A 12,489-nucleotide genomic window follows, 5' to 3' on the forward strand; every position below is an offset into this window, starting at 1 on the left:
CTTCAGATACCAACACCTATGGGAAGTATGACCTATATAAAATTTCCCATTTTGGCCGGGTGCGGTGGCTCATGCCTGTAATCCCAGCACTTTGGGAGGCTGAGGCAGGTGGATCACGAGGTCAGGAGTTCAAGACCAGCCTGGCCAAAATGGTAAAACCCTGATTCTACTAAAAATACAAAAATTTGCTGGGCGCGGTGGCAGGCACCTGTAATCCCAACTACTCAGGCGGCTGAGGCAGGAGAATCGCTTGAACCCCGGGAGCAGACGTTGCAGTGGGCAGAGAGCGCGCCACTTGCACCCCAGCCTGGGCAATAGAGTGAGACTCTGTCTCAAAAAAAATTTCCTGTTTTTAGGAATTATGAAAACAGGTCATAGGAAAAAATATTCTTTCAGCATGCAATAAACGATTTTCAGGAAAAAAACAATGGTAATGAGATTTATGTCATACCCGGTCATTATAAAACATAGCTCCTTATTATTCCTGGTGACTCCCTGAAGGCACAGAACTTGTCCAATTGACTCTTCTTTATTTTCCCACCATAATTACTGTTCTCACTCCTTTTCCTCAGACCATTTTCGTTTACCCAAGGACACTCTGATTTTATACTAATGACATCTGGAACTAATTATTCCTTGGCTCTGAGTAAACATAGCTTACAGATTACACTGAAACATCACTTTTTTTTTTTTTTTTTGAGATGGAGTCTCGCTCTGTCTCCCATGCTGGAGTGCAGTGGCATGATCTCAGCTCACTGCACCCTCCGCCTCCCAGGTTCAAGCAATTCTCCTGCCCTAGCCTCCCGCGTAGCTGAAATTACAGGCACATGCCACCACGCTCAGCTAATTTTTGTATTTTTAGTAGAGATGGGTTTTCACCATGTTGGCCAGGCTGGTCTTGAACTTCTGATCTCATGTGATCTGCCCACCTCGGCCTCCCAAAGTACTGTGATTACAGGTGTAAGCCATCGCAAGCAGCCTGAAACATCACTTTATGAGGACCCCATAGAATTTTAGACCTAAAAGGAATTTTAAAAGATGATCTAGTTCTTACTTTTAAAATGAAGAAAATGAGGCCCAAAAGAATAGTAACTTAAAAAGTCTGTTAATGCAAGAACAAGAACTAGCAAAGCTCTCTTAAATGACCACTTCAGTCTTCACTGCAAAGTCTGACAGCCCAAACCTCAGATTAAACCTTAGATTCTATAAAATATGTAAGATTTCAGGTGCTAAAAAATGAGTAAGTTCTTTTCAGATTACAAACGATGTGAATTATTATGTAATAGGTTTTGTCTAGAAAATAATAAACATTCCAAACATGATGACAAAAGAAAAATTACCATCTCCTTCCAGGTCATCCGTTTCATCAGCCCAGCTGACTGGTTTGGAAACATAGGTGCTTCCTCCACCAGTACCCCCATCCTCAGCCAGAAAGTCTGTTAGGGAGATAGTCTTCCCCTTCTTATTCTTCTTTTTTGCTGTTTTAAAAGGCAAGAGAAAGATTATTCACCAATACTCAGGTATTTACAGAGTTGTACAATGCAATATTGTAAAACATTATTTAGAAAGAAATAACATGGACACTCCTCAAATGGTTAAATTATGGCATTTCCATGAAGGGGTACTATGCAGACATAAATAAGAAATTAAAAAGTTGCAGAATACCTATTATGTATAAACACATGTTTACGTACAGAAAAGGGTCTGAGTGTTTGAGATACACCCTGGAGAGTATGTTTGGGGTGTGGGGGCAACCTTTTATTTTCTACTATATTCACTTATCATTTGAGATCTTTAATTTTGTAACTACTTCTATTCAGTTACTACTTTCACTGCTCCTTGGATAAAAAAGATCAACAAAAATTCGTATCTCACATAACATATTCAGTACGGCAGTTTTGAAGACTGTTTGACACTTGTAAACAAACCACATAGGGAAGGAATCACAACTGTCTTTTTTTTTTTTTTTTTTTTTTTTGAGACAGAGTCTTGCTCTTGTTGCCCAGGCTGGAGTGCAATCGTGCCATCTCGGCTCACTGCAACCTCTGCCTCCTGGGTTCAAGCAATTCTCCTGCCTCAGCCTCCCGAATACTTGGGATTACAGGCACCCGCCACCATGCCCAGCTAATTTTTTGTGTGTTTTTAGTAGAGATGGGGTTTCACCATGTCGGCCAGGCTGGTCTTGAACTCCTAACCTCAGGTGATCCTCCTGCCTCAGCCTCCGAAAGTGCTGGGATTACGGTGTGAACCGCCACACCCGGCCCCATTTTTTTTTTTGAGACAGGGTCTTGCTCTGTTGTCCAGGCTGTAGTGCAGTGGTGTGGCCACGGCTATCTGAAGCCTCAACCCTCCCATGCTCATGTGATCCTCCCACCTCAGTCTCCTCAATAGCTGGGACCACAGAGGCACACTACCACGCCCAGCTGATTTTTAAAAAGTTTTTTAATTCCCTATGTTGCCCAGGCTGGTCTCAAGTATCTTGGAGGATCCTAGGCTCAAGTGATCCTCCTGCCTCAGCCTCCCAAAATGCTGGGATTACAGGTATGAGCCATGGTGCCTGGCTACAACTATCAATTTACAGAAAAGGAAACTAAGTCTCAGAGAGATTAAGTGAAACACCATATGTCTGTAAAGTTACAGACATTAGATGGCTAGGCTGAAGATAAAACCCAAGTTTTTTTCATACGAAGTCTAAGGCTCTTTCTATATACCAAGGTATCCTCGCATCTCAGCAGCTTATTCTATGTCAGGTTATCAAAACCACGGTAAAATGTACTGCTATTTGAAAGTGTTCAAATGTTAACAGTCATATTCCCTAGATCTCTCTGCCCTCTAGAAAAAATGTCCTCCTCTACTATAACAACACTGCATATGAGGATGTAATGCTAAAAGGAAAACACACGAAAACACATTTAAGTGTTTCCCACAGTTATGGAATATTTAGTAATCTCCAAATGGCTCAACTTAGTGAACTGACACTGCTCTTTCTTTGCGGTCCTTAGAACTTCCGAGAAGTCACCACCAATCAAGAGCTGATTCAGAAGAGCAGAGGGACTCAGTAAAGTTCCAGAACTGGCCTGATAGCAGCCACTACATGATTAAGAAAAAAACAAGCAGCTTTGTTGTAAAAAAGATGGGCTTCATGGTTTTTATAATCATGAATTTCTCCTCCATGTTCCAACTGTCACCTGATTTTTAATCCAAGAATATCAAACTTGATGTACCCCTTTGTTTAACTGAAGGTTGCTTTCTCACTTGGTATCTGCCTTTCTTTCAAAATTTAACTTTCAGGAAATAAAGGTAACCCGTTTGCTATGAATGTTAACACATAGCCTTCTGGACACAATTAGAACCTGAAGTATTACGGTCTCAATGTGCAAACCAGATGAACCCGGCTAAAATAATCAAAGTTGACCACGAACATAGTATTTTCTGTATCTCTCAAGTGACTTAATATTAATCCAGCTCCAAAAGTATTGTTTATGATCAACCAGATCACATTTTGAATCCATCCTACGCTTTTTTTTTTTTTTGAGACGGAGTCTCGCTTTGTCATACAGGCTGGAGTGCAGTGGCGCGATCTCAGTTCACTGCAACCTCCGCCTCCCAGGTTCAAGCAATTTCTCCTGCCTCAGCCTCCCAAGTGGCTGGGACCACAGGCGCGTGCCACCACGCCAGGCTAATTTTTTTTTTTTTTTTAGTTTCACAGTGTTAGCCAGGATGGTCTTGATCTCCTGACCTCATGATTGGCCTCCCAAAGTGCTGGGATTACAGACGTGAGCCAACGCGCCCGGCCTGCTTTTTCTTTTTTTGCAGTGGTGCAATCGTGGCTCACTGCGGCTTTGACCTTTTGGCCTCAAGCAATCCTCCCACTGCAGCCTCTTGAGTAGCTGGGACTATAGGCATGCACCACCATGCCCAGCTAATTTTAAAATTTTTTGTAGAGGCAGGGGTCTTGCTACACTGCCCAGATTGGTCTTCAACTCCTGGCCTCAAGTGGTCCACCCGTCTCAGCCTTCCAAAGTGCTGGGATTAGATGTGAGCCACTGCACTTGACCTTATTCCACAGCTTTCAAAGAATACGGTTACAGAGATGTTGGGTCTCATAGCACTTTTACTGCTGCAGCTCATATGCAAAGGTTTTTTTTTTTTTTTAGAGGGAGTCTCACTCTTGTCCAGGCTGGAGTGCAGTGGCTCCATCTCGGCTCACTATAAACTCTGCCTCCCAGGTTCAAGTGATTCTCCTGCCTCAGCCTCCTGAGTAACTGGGATTACAGGCATGTGCCACCAAGCCTGGCTAATTTTTGTATTTTTAGTAGAGATGGGGTTTCACCATGTTGGCCAGGCTGGTCTCGAACTCCTGACCTCAAATGATCCACCCACCTCGGCCTCCCAAAATGCTGCGATTACAGGCATGAGCCACTGTGCCCAGCCTCATATGCAAAGATCTATGGGAGATTTTAATAAGCTAACACGAGTAAGACATGAGGTAAACCACTTATAGTGTGTGGGCTTATTTTAGACTTTTTCATATCATTTAATTCAAAAATAGTGTCTGGGATTAATATGATGCTAGCTACAGATCCTTACCCTCATGGGGCTTAATCTAATATCATCAGCTAATATCCAATTATTAACCTGTCCTTCCACTGGGAGGATAAAAATAGAACTGGTGGTCAGTACAATAAGGTCAAGTTCAACAAAAGAACATTAACAATCTGAATAAGGTATCCCTTTCCTCTTTGTTCTATATACGTATCTTCTACCAAAACAGCAGAATGTGGAATTAATCTGCCCTTTAGTCCGATTTGGCTTAAATCAACTTTGTAGATCACAGTTTCTCAACTCTCACCCCTTGACTCCTTTGACAAACAAGTTTCTTCTTTAACGTTATTTGAAATTTCCAAACAAATTAAATATCATGACTAAAAAATATTAAAAGCACTTTTAAATCTTAGAATGTCTTTTCAAATCACAAGTCTCCCCCTCCTCTGACTGCCACCCACTCCCAGGCCCTCTGGTTAAGAAATTACTGTTGGGTTTGGTGGCTCACACCTGTAATCCCAGCATTTTGGGAGGCCGAGGCAGGTGGATCACGAGGTCAGGAGATTGAGACCATCCTGGCTAACATGGTGAAATCCCGTCTCTACTAAAAATACAAAAAAATTAGCCGGGCGTGGTGGCGGGCACCTGTGGTCCTAGCTACTCGGGAGGCTGAGGCAGGAGAATGGCGTGAACCCGGGAGGCGGAGCTTGCAGTGAGCTGAGATCGTGCCACTGCACTCCAGCCTGGGCTACAAAGCAAGACTCCGTTCCCCACAAAAAAAAGAAGAAAAAAAAAGAAATTACTGTTGGATGAGTCTTTTTTTTTTTGAGACAGAAATTTTGCTCTTGTTGCCTAGGCTGGAGTGCAATGGTGGAATCTCGGCTCACCGAAACCTCCGCCTCCCGGGTTCAAGCGATTCTCCTGCCTCAGCCTCCCAAGTAGCGAGGATTACCGGCATGCACCACCACACCTGGCTAATTTTGTATTTTTAATAGAGATGAGGTTTCTCCATGTTGGTCAGGCTGGTCTCCAACTCCCAACCCCAGGTGATCTGCCCGCCTCTGTATCCCAAAGCGCTGGGATTACAGGCCTGAGCTACTGCGCCCCACCTGTTAGATGAGTCTTAAAAAAACAGGCTAAAATTCCTTACAAGATCTTCAACTTATTTAACTGTAGCAGCAGCACTGACTCAGTCAAAATATAAGCAGCAGGTTTAAAGGAATTAGCCCTTGGAAAGCAAAATCAATAAACCTAAAGTAGGTGCCCGTGTTTGTTCCACTCCATTTCATTCCAGTAACTGAGAAAAGATGTTATCTAAATCCTCCATGCCCTTTGCTCCCTCAATACCTAGGCCCACTACATGTTTAGATTTCAACAGTGTTCCCTCTGCTTTATAAGTATAAGTAAAGCACTGTTTAATGCTCCAGGTTTATCAATCCTTTGCAATTCAACAATGAACTGGTCCAATTCTTTAATTTTCTCTAAATCCTATGTGAACTGGTTAAAAAGTTAACAAATCAATCACCTCACAAAACAAAACCTGTCCCAATTATTTATACATGGTCTACAGTGAGGAAAACATACCTCCAGCTCTTTATATACCCATACAGGTTTAATAAAAGATCTTAAAAACGGAAATATTGCCAAGTCCAGAAGCCCTTAAACAAGAGACAACACATTCATGGTTTTCTTAATAAACAGGATTTGTTATAATAGATACTAAAATAAATACAGACTACTTCTTAACTCAGAGTTTCTCTATCTCAGCACTGCTGATATTTTAGCTTAGGTAATTTGTCACGGGGGGATCTTTAGCAGTTATCTCTGATTCTGCTCATTAGATGCCAATAGCAACCCCCGATCCCCATTCCACTCTGACAACCAAAAGCGTCTCTGGACACTGCCAAATGCTCTGGGGTGGGATGAGGGTTTGGGATGAAAAGACTGTCCCTTAGTTGAGAACCATGTTCTAAGTGATGTTTCACTTCAATAAATAAAAAGATAAATGAAAAGGAAATGTTAGTCCTATATAAAGGACTTTTCTTTGGGGGTGATAAAAAGGTTCTGAAATTAGATAATAATGATGGTTGAACATCTCTGAATATACTAAACCCCACCAAATCATATAGGGTCTTGCTCTGTCACCCAGGCTGGAGTAGAGTAGTGAGATAATGGCTCACTGCAGCCTTGACCTCCAGGGCTTAAGCAATCCTCCCACTGCAGCCTCCCAAGTAGCTGGGACCACAGGTACATGCCACCACCACCCCTGGCTAATTTTTAAAATTTTTTTTGTAGAAACGTGGTCTCACCATGTTACTTAGGCTGGTCTTGAATTCCTGGGCTTAAGTGATCCTCTTGCCTTGGCATCCCAAAGTGCTGGGATTACAGGAGTGAGCCACTGCACACGGTCCAAACTGTACACTTTAAAAGTGTAAATTTTATGGTATACAAATTACATTGAATAAAGCTGTTACTAAAAGTGAGTTCTGCCACATTCTCCATAATTAAAAGCTACTTTAGGCCAGGCGTGGTGGCTCATGCCTGTAATCCCAGCACTCCGGGAGGCCAAGGTGGGAGGATCACCTGAGGTCGGGAGCTCGAGACCAGCCTGGCCAACATGAAGACACCGCTTGAACCCAGGAGGTGGAGACTGCAGTGAGCTGAGACCACGCCACTGCACTCCAGCCTGAGCCACAGAGTGAGACTCTGTCTCAAAACGAAAACAAAAACAAACAAAACAAAACAAAAGTTACTTTAAATAATGAATAACAAATGTTTCCCTAAACCAACAACATTGCATAAACACAATCGATCCACCCAAACAGAGTGCCTAGAATTAGACTAATTACATTGGTGTTTACAGCCCAGCCATGAAAAGACATTTCATGCAATGTAATATAATATTTCACCTTCACCTTTACTGCACTATATAGATGCTCCCTGACTTATGATAAGACTGTCAGGATAAACCCTTCTCAAGTAAAAAAATGCATTTACTATCCGGATAAACCCATTGTAAAGTCAAAAAGATCCCAATGCAAGCCACCTTTTGATTTAGTTGGGGATTGGGTAAGTTTAGCATAGTAGAGATGAAGACTGAGTCAAAACTCATAAGCTCCACCATCTTGACCCCCGTACGGGTTCAGTTACATGACCTCTCTGTGCCCAATTACTTCATTTTGACAGAAGAAGATGCCATACTACCTTCTCCTTATCCCTCCAGGGATACTCAATTTGATCATATACATAATCAAACAAAATAAGTGCCCAATGCATGCCATGCTAACCATTACACAAAATGGGAGACAGGAGGTACACAAATTCAAGTTAAACTTCTTGGTTTGGTACTTTCCCACTATCGGGAGCACAGCAGTATCTACTACAAATTTAAGAAACTGGCTCATAAATGTACATAAGGCAAACCTAATTACAAATAATTACTTAAAATACTGTACTCAAGTTCAGTTATTTCCTCTACCATCACGAAAAGAGAATTCCAGAATGTTTTGAGATGAAAAATACCTCTTTTTTCAATGACATTACTTAGAAACACTGCTTTATCTTAATTGACACTATTCTGTATTTGTATTTAAACTTTCATAAAGAGTTTTAATTTTGGCCTTCTCGGTATCTTACTCACAGAATAACATATACACGATAGAGGATGGAATTTGACACTAGGGAATCTGTAAGCAATATATAATGGCACCCCTTAAAACCATTTCACTGTGAGAGTCAGCAGTGTATGAAAACAACCACTGCAGAGCATCTTCTCCCTATAAAAATAATCAAATGAGATGTCACACAGGACGGCATTTTGAAGCATTATGGAAATGAAAGGCCTGTGCATGAGCTTACATATGTTATTTCCAATTTTAAAGTTTTTGTTTTTTTTTTTGAGACGGAGTCTCGCTCTGTCGCCCAGGCCGGAGGGCAGCGGTGCAATCTCAATTCACTGCAACCTCTGCCTCCTGGATTACAGGCGTGAGCCACCACGCCCAGCCCAACACCCCGCTAATTTTTGTATTTTTAGTGGAGACTGGGTTTCACCATGTTGGCCAGGCTGGTCTCGAACTCCTGTTCTCAGGTGTTTCACCCACCTCAGCGTCCCAGAGTGCTGGGATTACAAGCATGAGCCACTGCACCCTGCCCAATCTGAAAGCATTTTAAATGTTAACCTGTATCAAACACATTTGATTCCCTCTAGGTAAGGGGACAGCAGATAAATAATGACCACTTTCCAGATAAACTGAGATTCAAGCGGTAACTGGCTTATTACTGGCAAGTCTACTAAAGTAGTCACAATGAAAATTTAAGAAAAATGAAAAACTTCGTATTTTTAAGATTTTTTTTTTTTTTTGAAATGGAGTCTTGCTCTTTTGCCCAGGCTGGAGTGCAATGGCACAATCTCGGTTCACTGCAACCTCCCCCTCCCAGATTGAAGCGATTCTCCTGCCTCAGCCTCCGGAGTAGCTCGGATTACAAGCACGCGACACCACGCCCAGCTAATTTTTGTATTTTTAGTAGAGACAGAGTTTCACCATGTTGGTCAGGTTGGTCTCCAACTTCTGACCTAGTAATCCGCCCGCCTCGACCTCCCGAAGTGCTGGGATTACAGGCGTGAGCCACCGCACCCGGCCTTTAAGAATTCTTTTTAAGAAGCAAAGCAAGGAATTAAGTGTACTGGCTCAATGTATCAAGTTTCTAGGAATTCAAACTATCCTCATTCTATAGTTAGTTCTGAGACCTACCTTAGTTCTTGAAGGTCAATAATGGATCACACTGGAAACTGGTATTGCTGCAAAGAATTTTTTGGTCTCATTTAACAGTAAAAGAGGCGAATGAAGTTGTTTTATGTATTTTCACACAGAATACATAACATCCATTTCCCACATCAGGGAATACTGGTTACTTCACAAAGCCAATGTGACTGGAAAGAGGAGCGGGGAAACAATCCGATAAACCCCAGATTCCTCAAGAACAGACTGAAAGATGTGACTTGTGCTCAGATACCAGTACCAGCTAAAAAGATTTACTGAAGTGAATTAAAGGAGATGAGGGTTTTCAAGGGGGTAGAGTAAATATGGAAGAACAAGAGAATGGGACGTCAGAGTAAATCCCTTTTATCAGTCTGGATTTCCCTCAACTCGGTAAAACGAAGGACATGAATTGCTGTCATATGTTCCGCCTCTAAAAATTACACAAAAGTTAAGAAAACACAGATTTTCTTCACTAAATTACGATACTAAACTGTTAAGGTGGCAAATCCAGACCAAGTAAGTACTTTAAGCAATGGTTAGTTTAAAATATATTTAGGACTTTTACTAGCCCACTGGAGAAAAAAATATGAACATTTTTGTAAACTTCAGATGCTTTCGGGCAGCGTCCTAAACTGATGATGACACCTTGATACTTTTAAGTTGCTAAGGAGTCTCAAAGATTATGACCTTGCTCTGCCAGCTGAGAGCAGTGTGGCCTTAAATAATATTCCTCAGCTGGGAAATACCACTAGCTCTCTGCAGTACCTCAGGATGGAAGGAGACAACATGCACAAAAGTGCTTGGTCAACTGTCAAGCGTTACACCAATGAAAGATGTTCAAATGCACCTCAAATTTCTCAACATTTTCCAAAGCCAACCAAAACCCTTAGCTTCTTTGTAATAGAGACGATGAATTACTAGGTAAGAAATGAGCACCCAGAGATACAAGTTCAAATAATGTTTTGAAGAATGCAAGGTCATGCCAGAGAAAACAAACTATATTCCTCAAACTAAAATCAATGCTACAAGATGTTGGGTCATCACTGCTTTTATAAGCCCATTAGAAATGTAATTAGACTTGCAAGGCACTGATACTCCCCTCCAAGGTTGTCTAAAGAAGTAAGCAACTCCAGCCATTAGTAAGCACTATTTTAAAAGTACCTGCTGGTAGTTGTACAGTTACCTTAAAAAAAAAAAAAAAAAAAAGCTGAAATCTACCATTGGAGCTATCCAAATTCAACCAACATGGAAGCGCCGGAAGAGAAACCTCATCCTGCCATATAGCTGCGCTGAGTAAAAAATGCCTCCAATTGAGTATGAGAAAAAAGCCTAGAAGGAAATCTAGGTGCACACCGGTGCTTTTCCAACACGTGGGCGCACCTAACTGGGTTCCCCACCCCCATCTAACGCCAATAGCACCAACCTCCAAGCCTAACACACACACCCTTAGAAGAATACAGGCACAGGGCCACTCTAGAAAGGGAAGAGACAACCTAAAAGGACATAAAAAGAGCGCAACACAGGCGCGTTAAAAAGCTTCCCATCTGGGTTCTAGCGCACGCATTGAAGGCGCGCCCGTCTCTACTACCCTCGTGTCTCCTATCGCGCACGCGCACCGCTGCCTTCCCCCGCCCCTCCACCAACTCGCGCTCGCGTTCCAACTGCTCCCCCCCACCACACTTATTCCCCTACCCCCGACTCCGGTCCGCTACAGCCTCGCGCCTTGGAGACGTAGTCTAATGTGCGCTCGTCCGCGCAGCAACCGCCTCCTTCCTTCCTCCACGCCTTCACGCGGGCACGGTGCTTCACGTCTACGAAAAGGCCTCGCACCACCCGCACACCTTTCTGCGCCTCCTTCCCCAATTCAAGCCAGAGTCTACCATTACTGCCTATTCCAATCTCGCGCAGAAAGGGTGAAAAGAGTGTGAGGGGGAGGGGAAGGTGTCCTTCCCCTCCCCCCCAAACATCCCGAGGCAGTAACCTAACAGGGCCACGCCGCTAGCCTGCCGCAGCCCTCAATTCAGAAAGGAACCAGTGCCAGCAATTCCCCGACTTCAGGAAATCAGTGGATCACGCTCGGAGGGGGGTTTCAGAGCCCAGTCCTTGGCCGCGCTCGGCTGCTCGCTCACCTGAGGCCGCCATGTTGGGAGAGGGAACGAGAACGCAAAAGACCCGGATGAGGCAATCACGTGATTATAGCGGGCGCGTCGAGCTAGGAGACGCGAAGCTGGGAGGGGGCGGGGAGGTGAGGACGGAGACAGGAGGCGGGGCGGCGTTGCTCTAGGTTCGTAAAGCTGCGCGGCGAGGTGGCACGCCGTCCGACGGGAAGACATGCGCGACATGTGGCCAAAGGGGCGGGGCCTGGGTTGTCGCGAAACCCCTCACGCTTTACGTAGGGCTACACGCGAGCGCGGGGCTGGAGTTGAGTCCTGGCCGGCCTCCTGACGCACAGACTTCCTGCCGGAAGAGTGGCGGGAAGGGCGGGGCTTCGCTGCTGCTGCTGCTTACTCTGCACGGAGCCGGTGATGGGTGTGGCGAAATGGATGTTCTGAAAGGGAAGATTCTGAGTTTAATGTACTTTTTTGAGACGGAGTTTCGCTCCTGTTGTCCGGGCTGGAGTGCAATGGCGCGCGCGACCTCGGCTCATTGCAACCCCCGCCTCTCGGGTTCAGGCGATTCACCTGCCTCAGCCTCTGGAGTAGCTGGGATTACAGGCGCCCACCACCATTCGCTGCTAGTTTTTTGTATTTTTAGTAGAAACGGGATATTTCACCATATTGGCCATGCTGGTCTTGAACTCCTGGCCTCAGGCTATCCACCCGCCTCGGCCTCCCAAAGTGCTGGATTATAGGCGTGAGCCACCGCGCCCGGCCTAGTTTTTAAAAGCCACATCAGAAATCACTGATTTTATTTTTATTTATTTTTATTTTTTGAGACGGGGGCCCGCCCTGTCTCCCAAGCTGGAGTGCAGTGGCGCGATCTCGGCTCACTGCAGCCTCAACCTCCGGGGCTCAAGCAGTTCTTCCACCTCAGTCTCCCGAGTAGCTGGGACCACAGGCGAGTGCCTCCAGGACCAGCTAATTAAAAAAAAGTCTTTGTGTGGAGACAGAGTGGCGGGCTTGGGGGGGCGGTGTGTCTCCCTGTGTCGCCTGGGCTGGTCTCGAACTCCTGGACTCAAGCATTC

General features: G+C 44.3%; 1 protein-coding gene across 1 annotated transcript in view; it reads right to left on the reverse strand.

Annotated features, from left to right (window-relative positions):
* EIF4B (eukaryotic translation initiation factor 4B) overlaps window positions 1-11,942 on the reverse strand; it is a 36,425-nt gene extending 24,483 nt beyond the window's left edge. Inside the window, exons 1-2 of the mRNA XM_004053206.4 lie at window positions 11,435-11,942; window positions 1,341-1,478 (exon numbers count right to left, since the gene is read on the reverse strand). Of these exons, the coding sequence (XP_004053254.1) occupies window positions 1,341-1,478; window positions 11,435-11,447 (151 nt within the window). The 5' untranslated portion in view covers window positions 11,448-11,942. The remainder of the gene's footprint in view (window positions 1-1,340; window positions 1,479-11,434) is intronic.
* Window positions 11,943-12,489: the final 547 nt, after the last annotated feature.

This window comes from Gorilla gorilla, chromosome 10 (assembly GCF_029281585.2).
Source record: "Gorilla gorilla gorilla isolate KB3781 chromosome 10, NHGRI_mGorGor1-v2.1_pri, whole genome shotgun sequence".
Taxonomy (NCBI): Eukaryota; Metazoa; Chordata; class Mammalia; order Primates; family Hominidae; genus Gorilla; species Gorilla gorilla.